Source organism: Acanthochromis polyacanthus, chromosome 16, assembly GCF_021347895.1.
Source record: "Acanthochromis polyacanthus isolate Apoly-LR-REF ecotype Palm Island chromosome 16, KAUST_Apoly_ChrSc, whole genome shotgun sequence".
NCBI classification, from domain to species: domain Eukaryota; kingdom Metazoa; phylum Chordata; class Actinopteri; family Pomacentridae; genus Acanthochromis; species Acanthochromis polyacanthus.
The window spans coordinates 15,888,690-15,901,507 of NC_067128.1; the positions used below are offsets into that span (position 1 = coordinate 15,888,690).

General features: G+C 40.1%; 1 protein-coding gene and 1 non-coding gene across 5 annotated transcripts in view; one reads left to right on the forward strand and one right to left on the reverse strand.

The window, feature by feature from the left end:
* The window catches only part of vash2 (vasohibin 2), a 57,258-nt gene that overhangs the window by 25,841 nt on the left and 18,599 nt on the right, over positions 1 to 12,818 (forward strand). The window contains exons 3-5 of one of the 4 annotated variants that reach the window (XM_022209242.2): positions 6,492 to 6,580; positions 6,803 to 6,859; positions 8,166 to 8,240. The exons of the other annotated variants lie outside the window; for them this stretch is intronic. Coding sequence (XP_022064934.1) covers positions 6,492 to 6,580; positions 6,803 to 6,859; positions 8,166 to 8,240 — 221 coding nt within the window. The remainder of the gene's footprint in view (positions 1 to 6,491; positions 6,581 to 6,802; positions 6,860 to 8,165; positions 8,241 to 12,818) is intronic. 4 annotated transcript variants of the gene reach the window in all.
* Positions 10,438 to 10,510, reverse strand: trnat-ugu (transfer RNA threonine (anticodon UGU)). The gene has a single exon. It is a non-coding gene; the product is annotated as a tRNA-Thr (tRNA).

Genomic DNA, 12,818 nt, shown 5'->3' on the forward strand with positions numbered 1-12,818 from the left:
GGCAGAGGAGGAGGAGAAGGGAATCTGGTTGTTGTTGTTTAGTGCTGCTAATTGGCCATGTGGTCATTAGTGACCCGGTTGGCTGGCAGCACCAAACTCTCATTCTAGACAGACGGACAGCAGGAGGATATGTGCTCAACAACAAATGCACTAACACTGAAGAACTATACATTCAGAATGCGCATATACTTGCCCTGTGTCTGTGTTATTTACTGTAGTCTTTGTCCATGTCATTGTGATATCAAATTTGGAAGAATCTCTATGCTAATGAATATCACTAAAAAGCTGAAGACGACTCTAACTGTGTAGCCACTTGGAAGCTTTTTAGGTGGAAAAAATGCAAACTTTTCAATTTATCTTAATCTGTGATACATTACATTATTAAATTAAGCTTGACCATTATTCTGTGTACCAATCTTGTTTAAAATCAAGCTGCTTCACTGAATTAAGGGCACTGCTGTGCATAGTGCTCTGCTAGAAACGCAAGTGTCAGTTGGTTTACATTGCAGCGTTGTTGATATGCAACCTGACCCTTGGTGTGTGTGTGTGTGTGTGTGTGTGTGTGTGTGTGTGTGTGTATAAAGTGTAAAAGCAGGTGGTTACCACAGAACTATGCCTTCAGGCAGGGACGGAAAAGGTTAGAAAGGGAGAGAAGTAAAAGGAATGACTTTCCTGTTAGGACAAAGAGTATGTTATGAGGAAGAAGGCAGATATGTTCAGTTAACTTGTACTGATCAGAATTTTGTATGGTACGCCAGTTTAATAAATGCTGAAATGTGAAATTTCTCACAGCAGCTGTGTTGAATGTTTAAATGTGAGACATTTATAGTCATCACAAAACAAACTGGACAAATGTAAGAAAAAAACTAGGATACAAATGGTTGCTTTGAGGATGCAACGTGTGGTACCTTGAGATAGACTTCACACAGTGCAGGTGTTGTTACTGTCAGTGGACCAGAGGCCTTGTTGTCATTCTCCATGCCCGCATTAATTGAGGGCATGGGAATGGTCTTGGCACAGCAAGCAAATAATCCCTCGAATAAATCTGGGTGGTGGATAATCTCTGGATACCAACTGGACTACCTAAAGGGCTTCACTGGGAAACAAAACTGGCTAAAACTCCTCTGAACAAAGATCTGTGCTGCAGCTGTGTAAACAAAACTAGAAGCATTTATCTTTTACTGTAGGATATGGATTCAGTATAGCTGAAATTGAAATTAATAAGTGGTGTGGAGTGCTTTACAAACATCACGATGATTGTTTGAATTTTGCCCATCCTGAGGGTTCATTTCTCACTTGCTGAATGACCTGTTTGAACTGAAACATGCTGGTATGCCATTGAGCCAAAACAGGCTGAATTGCTGAACCATGAGCCTATTGTCATATTCAGTGTGTGTCATTTGCTATATGTGAACTCAGTTTGTGGGTTACTGGTCAAGAGTAAAAACTAAATCTAACTGTACAGCTGATGTTGTCAACAAAGAAGTAGGCTCAAGTTGGTTTTCATTTGTACAATCCATTGTTTTGGAGTAAAATCTTTCTCTTCAAACTCTCACAATGGGATTTGTTTTGGATGTCAGTAACAGATTACATCTAAAGCAGAATTTTTTTTTTAGAATTTGCAGCAGCGGAACAACCTCAGCAGCATATGGTAACAAGAAAACAGCCAATGACAAAATGCCACATCTGTCAGATGGCACAAAAGTATTAGCATTTTGTGGGCATCTTAATAAACGCAACATTTTGCATCTCAGGGTTCAGATTTAAGCCAGCGCTGCTGAAATTTACATCATGTATTTCTCCGTGTGTTCGGTAATTTGAATAAAATGCATGTTTTTGGATTGGACATTCATAATGTATGAATGCCTGCCAACGTGGATTAGCTTAGACAGATGTGCTATGAGGCAAAGAATTACAACGGCAGCATTACTGTAGTCCTCCAGCAGCTTGAAGCCACTGTTCAGTACCACTGTCTGTACTGACGTAGTGTAGGTCCTCAGAAAAGAAGCTGAGCTATCGTCACTCCTACTTTTATGCAGCTAAATAAAAAAGGCTGATTGCAAGCAACAGAAAGTCTCACACTGTCACTAAATCAGTGGTTTCTTAGCTGTCTTTTGTGAGCACACACACTTGGGCACACTCGCGGAGAGAGAAAGGCATTCCTGGGGATGTCCCACTCTAAAGATATCTTGACAGCATGAAATATGATCTGTCTCTGTCTCTCCCTCTCTTCATCTTGCTTCACTGTTTTTAATCTTTAATGCACACAGAGCAAAAGCGCTCTAAAGGTAGCGGAGGACACTGCTATGTGTTGTATCTGTCACCTCGGTCACCTCAACCCCAGTGTACCTTAATGATACAAAACGACATGTATCCACTGAGCTGTAAGAAAAACAATCTTTTATTTAGAAGGTTGTGCCAGTTGTGTTTTACTTGTTGTACCAAGTAGATTAGATAAATGCTGATTTTAATCGGAAAACATTATGCACGTGTAGCGGCCGAACAAACAAAAGAGGTTCTAATTATTTGGCAATAAGCTGCATTTCTGCACCTTCTTAGCAATTGTGTTTAAATAGCTGGCTTTATTTGTAGAAATACCTTCATTTACTAACACTTTTCTACAGCATTCCATTGATTTTGATGTGCTCTGCTTACTCTTGTCGACTGTTTTACCTTTTTTTTCTTCCATCCTCTAACTACCTTCTACTGTCCGTCCAAAATTCAGAAAACAGAAAGGTCGTAGCTCCCCCTTTAATAAACGTGGCTCTATGGTCTCTGTGTCTCTGGTTGCAGTCGTTTGTTTTTTGTCTCTACTGCTAGATGAGACAGGTTAGACCTAAGGGTTGGCAGATACAAAGGCTTGACTATCAGCCTGGCCGATTATCAGATCCCATATTCTGCATTTTTCTGGTTGTTGATATGCTATTATTTTATTCCAATTTCGAGCAAAATTAGTTCATTTAGAGAGGAGCTACTTTTCTTCGGTGGCATTCTGCCCACAGTACTGTCTGATTGGTAGTACTCATGATGTCTAACTTTTGACCCCAATGCATTCGTTATTCCTGCAGATGTGTATTGGCTATTACCTTCAGCATACTTAGACCCAGTGGATGTAAATGACAAAAGCCTGCCTCCTGGCACCGAGATGTGGAGCTGGGATAAAAGCACATTGGCAGTGATGAGGGGGAAGGACTGAAAAACAGCAAGGTGACTCAAGATTAAAAAAGAAATAGGGGGTGTGACAGAGAGGGAAAGAGATGAGAGTGAGGAATGGAGAGGGAAGGCAAAACAGAGGGGACATTTTGACATAACTCCAAAGAAGTAAATAGGAAGGGTGGAGAAGGAAGAGGAAGAAAGTGAGGAGAAGATTACAGAAGAGAAGAAAAGGAAAAGAGGCAGAGACAGATTAATTATGAGTCGTAACTGGGGTGATGCTGATATTGAAGCTCTCCCAGCTGAACTCTTAATAGAGAGGGGACAGGTCACTGTTCCCTGACACTGTGTCACTGTACACGGTATAAAATTCTTTATGTGTGTACACATACACAACCCTAGTGGTCTATAGTAAGTGTTTTATGCTATTTTTAGGAGAAGTGGCATATAAATTTGCTATCAAAACCTCATGCAGAAACACGGGAGTGAAGTGACGCTGTAAGGTCACATGGTTGTTGGTGGCAACTGAATCTGTAACTTCATCATACAGCATTCAGAGTCTGTTAGATGGGGCTTCTGCAGCAGAATTGATGGCAGCAGCAGAAAGATGGCAGTTCTGTCATCCTACTGTAGCAGAGAGAAAGGAGGAGAGGGTGATAAAGGAGAGATCACCGCTCATCTCACTCCCTGACCCAGCAGAAAGCAGCTTTACAGAGTGTGTATGTATGTGTGTGTATTAGCTGATGCAGCCAGTGTATTACGTCTTAGTGAGGATTTCACTACATAAGAGATTATGTGGCAATAAAAGCTGCTATTTACTGGTCTTGGCTGGTTGGCAGACTGGTTTGTGGACTGAATGACTCTTGACTGGCCTTGTGACTCGAAGAGTGGCCAGTTGGCTGGTTGTTTTACTCACTCTTGGAATTGTGAGTGACAGGCTGGCTGGTTGGTCGGTTGTCTGCATTAAGGCTGATCGACTCTTTGTCCACTGAAATCAATGGTTACGTCGCCGCATAGCCACTGTTGCTGACACACCTGTGCAGTTGTCAGATTCAGTATTCAGCATTTCCCAATTATTGGTATAGCATAGTTGTTTGTTTTTATTTGCCAACCGGATAACCTGATAAATCGGTTTATAATGCACTACTTTGGCTCTGATGTAGCCACCTCTCTCTCTCACTGTGATTGGCTCCATGTCATGAACAGAAGCCTATAAATGCTGAAAGGCTCTCCTTTAAATTAACATGTAAAACAAATAAACAAAACACTTCAATAAAGTTTTATGCTTGTGTCATTCTAAATTTAGAATTTTGTTTTTCATTTTTTCTACAACAGTACATCAATTCCAAATATCTGTTATGGATACTCTTGATTATTGGTATTCAGTATTAGTATCGGCTCTGAAAAAACACATGTTGGTTCTTTTATTTTTACTATAAGTTTAGATGATCCTCAGGAGCCATTAGATTACTTAAATGAATGTGTATTTTGCATGTGTGAATGAATATTTGTGGTTTTTCATAAGTCTACACTCAACACACGCCTCCGCTCGAGTTTTGCATTTAAAATGGAACAAAATTGACATGAAGCTTCAGAATATGCTTTGGGCTACACAGTTCCGCCGCCTTCGTAGACAGCTGTATTGATGAAAATAGAAGTGCATCTATTCCGTCACATGCACATGAGACCAGTGACTGAGGAATGTGGCCAAAATAACTCCTGTGTAGAAAAGCTGTGAGTCTATTTGTAGAAATATCACACTTTGGTTATTGGGAACACCACATGTCCAGTAGTTTTATGTTTGTTTTTAGTAAGACAGTGTTGACACCAGAAGACACTTTTATTTCTTTCTTACTCCTTTTATATGGAAAAGAAAGCTAAAAGAGAGAATACTGGAACGTGTAAGGCTCTACCACAGCGTTGTCCTGTTGTTTTCCTCCTCAGTTCTCCCTTTATGCTGTAAATAAAGAGTGAAGCGTAAACCCACAGGAAATGATAGGGGTTGTGCTGTGGTTCACCCTTCCTCCACACACACACACACACACACACACACACACACACACACACACACACACACACACACACACACACACACACACACACACACACACACACACACACACACACACACAAACAAAGATGTAGCTCTCAAGCTGCCTGTGTGTCAGAGGAAGTGTCGGTTTGTGTTTCAGTCTGACTCACTTTCTGTCGGCGTGGTCACGTCCTTTCATGAATCCACATCTGTGACCCCTGTTTCTTCTCCGAAATGGTTCTTGCTGAGGTGAAACAGCTGTAAACAGCGGCATGATTTCATGTTCACCACATGTCATTACTTACAATGTGGGTGTCTGCTGGCCCTGTAATCTGTGGTGGTACACAACATTCTGGGTTTGAGACTGACCTGTGTCGTGTGTCGTCTTTGTATCACATTATTTTCTGTGGCTGTTCACTGTGTATAGATTAAATATATTTGGTGTTTTTGCTCAGACTGTAAAAGTACTTTTGCAACTTCTTGAAGTAGCAGCAGTGGTGGTAGCGCTAGAAATTGTTTTACTATTGCTGCGCTCTCTCAGTGTTGTTATAGATGACTGTCTAATGCTGACAAGAATAAACATTTGCTGTCTAAACAGATTTTTTCAGTTCTGAATATTAATATATAATCCGCAAATGTTCACATCCAAAGAAAAAATAAATATTTAATCAAGACATTTGATGATCTTCTGTCCAAGTATAGGAATACTGGCATCTGTAACCACTGTCAGACACACAGATCTGTTTCCCTGAATCAAATGTTTACTAAAGAGAGAGAAGCTTCCAGCAAGGTTTCTGTTGCTTTACAATAATAGCAGCCAAGTCTGAGGCTATCCACAAGCAGCCGTGTAGTGCTACTGATAGCTGAAGAATAGCTTCCAGGCAGATGGAATGTTTTCTGGTGGTTTGTAAAGAGAGATCTACTGACATGTACCTCTGTCAGTCTTCACTGCATGAATTCAGGTCTGTGGCTTTAAATGAATCCTTTTTTAATATGAGGGTAATTTAAGGAGGTGTCTAGTGTAGTCAGTGTATTTTTTCCCAACAGCCTTGGCACATGAGCTGTAATAAGTCACGGGACATTGGGAGTGTTGATTTTTAAGATGGTTGAAGGTGGTTTTGGGGCTGTAAACGTTACCACATGTTGATTTGCTGGAAATAATGTGTAAAAATCTTCTCTCTCTCTCTCTCTCTCTCTCTCTCTCTCTCTCTCTCTCTCTCTCTCTCTCTCTCTCCTCTCTCTCTCTCTCTCTCTCTCTCTCTCTCTCTCTCTCTCTCTCTCTCTCTCTCTCTCTCTCTCTCTCTAGCATCCTATTCCCTCAGTTCCGACCTTCAAACCGTCCATGTCGGTCCCAGACTGGCTCGTTGCCATCCAGAACTACATGAAGGCTCTGCAGTATCCTTGATCAATTACACAATACTCAGCAACACAGGCTACACCTGTCAGGTGAAGTATGTGTTGCTTGTGCTTCATCGTGTTTGATGTTTTCCACAGACTAAAAATGGCAAAAACACCAACTTGGCATCACTACTTCAGAAGCCCTGTGTCAGCGGAGACAGATACACAACAATGACAACTACTCTTGACAGGCGCTGTTGTCCCTAACATTTTTATCAGATACAACCACACAGGAACCCAGTTCTTTGAAATCAAGAAGAGCCGTCCTCTGTGTGGGTAAGTAGACTGCAGCTTTGGAAGTGACATACCAATTAGCACAATTTAATAATGATAATATCAACAGAATGATTATCAGGCTCTTCATGCATACATCTCATACTTCAATAATAAAAATATTTTGCTGAGGCATTTCAAGGCATAGTGTCATATGATTTTATGTTTTGAATTAAAGTAGTAGATGTTGAACTAAATGGAATCATCCATCCTTTATCTATACACCACCTAATCCTCATTAGGGTCATATAGGGTTGGAGTCTATCCCAGCTGACTTAGGGTGAAGGGGAACACCTTGGACAATCACCAGTCTATCACAGTGCTACACATAGAGACAAACAATCACACTAGCATTCACACCTAGAGGCAGTTTGAAGTTACCAATAAACCTGAGCATGTTTTGGCATTGTGGGAAGAAGTCAGAGTACCAGAAGAAAACCCACCATGCACAGGGAGAACATGCAAACTTCATGCAGAAAGATCCCGGGAAAGCCGGGACGCGAACCAGGGATCTTTTAGCTGCGAGGCAAAAGTGCTAACCACCAAGCCCACTGTGCAGCCCCTAGTGAAATCAGCAAAAGCTATATTATTCATCTGTAAAACAGACTTGCTTTAAGGAGCTCTGTAAATACATCAACTCTTGAATAATGACAACACATCATGAATTGAGGAGGAGCTGCTGTGACCCGTGTAAATGCTTTAATTCAGTTAACAACTTAATCTTGTTACTCCCAGTAGTCAGCTTATAATGTGACTATTGTGATTGATGACATTTTCTTATCATCTCACCAAAGACATGTGGACCAAATCAAGGTAAAAATGTCAGTAGAATAGGTCTGTTATTAGCTGTGCATGCATACGACCCTGTACTTACTTTAAATAATAGGAGGTGATTAGTTAGTTTAGCAGCATGCTGGAGCGTTGAAGAGGGAGGTCACTAACCATGATGTCCGATTTCCCGGTTGAAAGTGAGAAAAGAGCAGGCATCACCTACGTGGCCATCTCTGCATAAGATTAAAAATTATTGTGAAACTGAAGGAAATGTGACTAAATTGTATGGCAGTAAAGTAAAATAAAATCTTGTGCTCAGACTGCTTGTTTTGATAACACATTTCTGGGCCTCTTTTCTCTTTGTTTTCTCCTTCTTATTGTCACTTGTTTCTCATTCTCTTTCTATTTCGGGCCTCTTTGCCCTTCTGTCTTCTCTTTCTCTTCATTATTCATCTCTTCTTCCTCTTTCTTGCCTCCTCTCCATTTCCTTTCCTTGCCCTTCCTCTTCTTCATCTCCTCCTCATCCTCCCCCCTACAGGTTAATGGAGACAGCAAGAGAGATGATCAGGGAGTCTTTGCCAATCAAATGCCTCGAAGCCGTCATCTTGGGAATGTATCCTTTCCTGCACACACACATTCACACACACATATGCCAAGCAAAGGGCCAAAAGGTTATTTTGTGTATCTGTTGGTGGAATCAATGAGACATACTGTTCTAATGTCCTAATGCCCCCCCACCATCGCCACCCTTTCCATCTCTTACCGTGTTGCTTGGCAACAAGCCCACTTCAAAGTTTAACCCCCCACCAGACACACTCATACTCACAAGCTTAGTATCATCCAGCAGAGCTTACATTTTAAAGCAGCAGTGTATAGCTGTGTAAAAGCATCACCATTTAATTCTGAGAAAACCTTTTTTTAACAGTTCTGTCATAACATGTTTAGTAACCTGTGTATTAAAATTGGAATATATTTACATTATTCATTATTGCACAAGAAGAGAGGCTCTGGTTGAAATAAATAAATAAAATATTGTTTTTCTTACAGCTCGGTGGATACATGTCGTTTTGTATCATTAAGGTACGCTGGGGTTACTAATATCAGTTTCTTAGAGCTCCGGCTTCTTGTTCTAGATATAGATCAGGCTGATCCTTTATCTTGCACATTTGGCCTGTCTTTAGCTGGAAGGATACAAATTTACTGCATGTTCAGTTAAATTTCTGTGTCTTGATCTGAACTGCAAGCTCTGATGCAAAGGTTTTGACAAGCCCCAAACCAGGGCCCAACAGTCAATTGAAATATTATCAAATTGCCATGTGGACAAGTTCAATACTGGAATTGTAGGAGCTGCAATTTATTTCTTTACATTTTAGATATAGGTAAAATGCCACAGGCTGTCCAAACCTTCCTGGAAATGTACGACCTGGAACTGAACTGGACCATCTGGTATTTGACAGCGTGGACCCTTGCAGGTCCGTGAAATGCTGGATTTGAATCTAACTAAGAGGAACAGACCTGATCAGCACAATTTTAAAGCAGGTTGGAGTAAAATACTAATTTACATTATAAAACCAAAACTTTGCATCTTAACAAATGTAACTCTATGAGCCTTTTTTGCTGTGACTATTTGCGAGGCATATAATCAGTCCTTCTTACCAAGAAAGATGGTACAATGCATACATACAGGTTTTCTGGTATTGTTGCTGATTATAACAGTAAGTTAATCCACTCATTATTTCATGCAAGTCATTTAGAATCAACAATGCGATTTTGTTGAATCTAGCACAATAAAGATGACTTCATATCCACTCAGGTATTGCATAAAATGTTAAATAGGCCTGGTAGCTGTAATAGAAAAGGGCCTGACCGACTGCATAATACATGGGTAGACTGCAGGGAAAAGATGGACCTGAGAAGACCTCCTCTCAGAAGTGACAGCAAGCAAACTTATTTGATGGTATTTCCCCTCCATCCATCAGTTTGACCGTCAACTAAACATAATTGGTTTTAACAAATACGAAGATTTGCTGCTTCCCTCCAGTTCATGACAGACAGACTGGGTTTTTGTCAACATTTTTGGAATAGCCGGTATTTTTAAAGCATTTTTAGTAAATGAATATATTAAAAAATAGCAATTATTTAAGAAACAAGCTGAGTCATCAGTGGTGACCGTAATTATTTGGTCTGTCAGAATCAGACTTCATTTAACGCTACATATTTTAGAATGTCCTTTCCATACTTCTGCATTTAGTTTTCAGCTGTCACACAGTCGGCAACATAGTTCATGACAGCTGTGTTAATGAATGGATTTACAAAGTGGATCAATGGATTTTCAAATGCATGTTTAAGTTTGAAGAAGCAAAATACATGAAAAAGTGTTAACATTTTAAATGGTGCATTCCTGAAGAACTTCAGAGAGTCAACAGACGAGTTTTCTGCCTCTCTCTTTCTATGAATGGATGGTCCAGTTTCACATGTGCTACTTTCACAGTGGCTTTTCTCGGAGGCTGTCAGGGCGGCAGCTGACAGTGACTTTAATTGAGACTGGCTTTAGTCTACAGATGAAAGGAGGCGAGACCGAGGGAAATTTACAGAGTGACAAGACCTTCATGGAAAAATAAACTAAGGCTGAAGGGAAGAAGGGAAATGAGAACCAGAGGGGGTCAGAAAAAAAAATAGAAAAAAGAAATAGGAGTCAAGAAAATCACTGTGAGGGATTGTTTTTCATTTTTTATCAGAAAAGGATAATGTATATTTGTATAGTGTCACCTTTTATTGAACCCTGAGGTCATCCACACCAGAAAAAGAGCAGGCCCCAGTGAGAATTGAACTCACGACCCCTGGTTTACAAGACCAGTGCTCTAACCACTGAGCTATGAGGCCTTACCTGTAGTTTAAAAGGATGACCAATGTTTTAGAGATCAATAGCGCAGTGTACACACCTTTGGTTACCGGCAATTGTTGACATAATATAATACCAGACTAACCAGTTGGCTCTATAAATGACTAATGTCTCAATTATTTGCACTGGAATTTAAAGTCAGAGAATGCCATTAAACTTGCCATCAGATATTTTAAACAGCACAAAATAAACCAAAATAGAAGAAGAAGAATAGTCAAAATGCTGAGACAGAAAAGTGGGGAAGAAAAGGGGGATGAATAGCAACTGTTGTTGTAGCTTGTGGCAGTTGGATCTGTCTGTCCGCTTGTCTGGCTTTAGTCTGTCCAACCACTGGCTCCTTTGCTTAGCAGACGTCTGAATTCTCTCCAGGATCTTCACAGTTTATCTTGGGTCATACCAGCTCAGTGTGGGTGTGTATGCATGTGTGTTGACTGTGTGTGAGTTTGATGTGTCTCATTGTATTAGCCATCACTGGAGGGTGTTGTAGAATAAGACCTGAGCACAGAGCACCCTCAGATTGAAAAATAATCATGGAACTCTTTTTTTTTTTTTTAATAGAGAAGTAGAAACAGAGCAAATTGAGTAATTAATAAATGCTTGCTGGTGGATTTAATTTGCAGAATGTTTAGGGGTGCTGCTGTTAAAAATACAGAAGTGTCTTCTACAATGTCTTGCCACCAAATTGCAAGCCCCCAATTCATTGTGTAAAATATTCATAAATGATATAAAATTGGGATTCAGTTCAACTGTAACTACTGCCTATTATAAGCTAAGAGAACAGCCTCATACTTATGTGTCTATTTTTTGGCATTATTTGAATACCATTCCCCAAACTGTTACTGAGTAAATTCAGAGCCTGGAGTTTGCTTATGATGGCAGCGAGCCAAGCACATGACTCTTGGTTTAAAAAAGACACTAAACATAAAGAGGATTTCATGCCTTTTGCTGCACTTTATTATCTCGAATCTTTCTGCTTTGAAATTTGCAGTGGAAGCGACTGTGGGGAGAAACTTGAGGAAGAGAGGGGGGAGGGTTGGTGGGAGAGGAAAGCACAGAAATATGAGGATACGAAAAGGGGAAGGAATAGTCATAGAGAGAGTGAATACGAAAATCCATTGGATTAGCTCTGCATAATATTCACAGATAAGGGTTTCTCAGTTACCTCTGCTTTTTTAAAATAGAACAGGGAGGTGTGGTATTTGCATGGCTTGATATTTCATTGGAACACGAGTGAGGCAGAGAAACAAATCTTTTCAGGATGTGAACTCAACTGGCACATTATTTTTTTTGCTTTAAAAATCATGGATGGATGAATGGATGGAAGGATGGGGTGTGGGCGAGATAGCGGTAGGTTCAGTCAGAGTCACATGCTCAGTCAAAGAGCATTACTGTTATCAGTGTCACACGTCTTTTGTCACATTAAATGCACCTGTCTAATGAACCATTCATTAGTCAGGAACAACAGAGTGTGTTGTAAGCCATGGAGTACTTGGAATGCAATTTTCATGTTTCAGTTATTTCTGGTAAAAGGAATTTGTGTGTACCCTCATGGCTCTTGGAGTCAACTGCTGATGGAGGTCGTTGGCATCAAATTTCACTCAAACAAGAATTTGGCATCTCGACATTCATCTTGCCCCTGCAGTGCAATTTAGTAACATGCTTCTTTATGTAGTTGGTAGCTGATCATCCGTTGTTGTATAGAAGGCAAGTGAGATATGACACTGAACAGAGAGAATGTGTTTACTAAGTTAACATATATTGTAGAAATACCAGATATTTTTCTGACAGGTAAATAGGTGCTTTCAGTTGTAGCACTGTATAGTTACAGTGTACGTCTTTGCACAGTGTTTAAATTCACCTGAATGATCCAACAAGCGTAATATGAAGCAAATTTAACATAGCTGGGCTTTCTTTGTGTTATGTAGATCAACAAAGCTTAAAACCCCGCTCAGAGATGATGCACATCACAATTGGGGTTCTCAACTGTTTTTATTAATTAAGTTTTCTTCATCAAGCTCTGTGAGTGTTCCCATAAAATGGTCCATTTGATGTGTCATTTGACTCTTCTTCTACAAAAAAATAAAACAATTGCCAACTTCATTCAGAGGAACAGGTTGTTACGGTGGGGACATATGCAGAAATAAAATATTAGAGCAAAGAGTGCTGTTTTGATTGCAAAAAATGCAAGATAGGAATGCTGGTAGAGAACTGTTAATCATATAAATTAATATGCTTAATTTACCACTGCACTCTCCATGCAGGTGCTTATGTATTTTACCAAATCTTTAC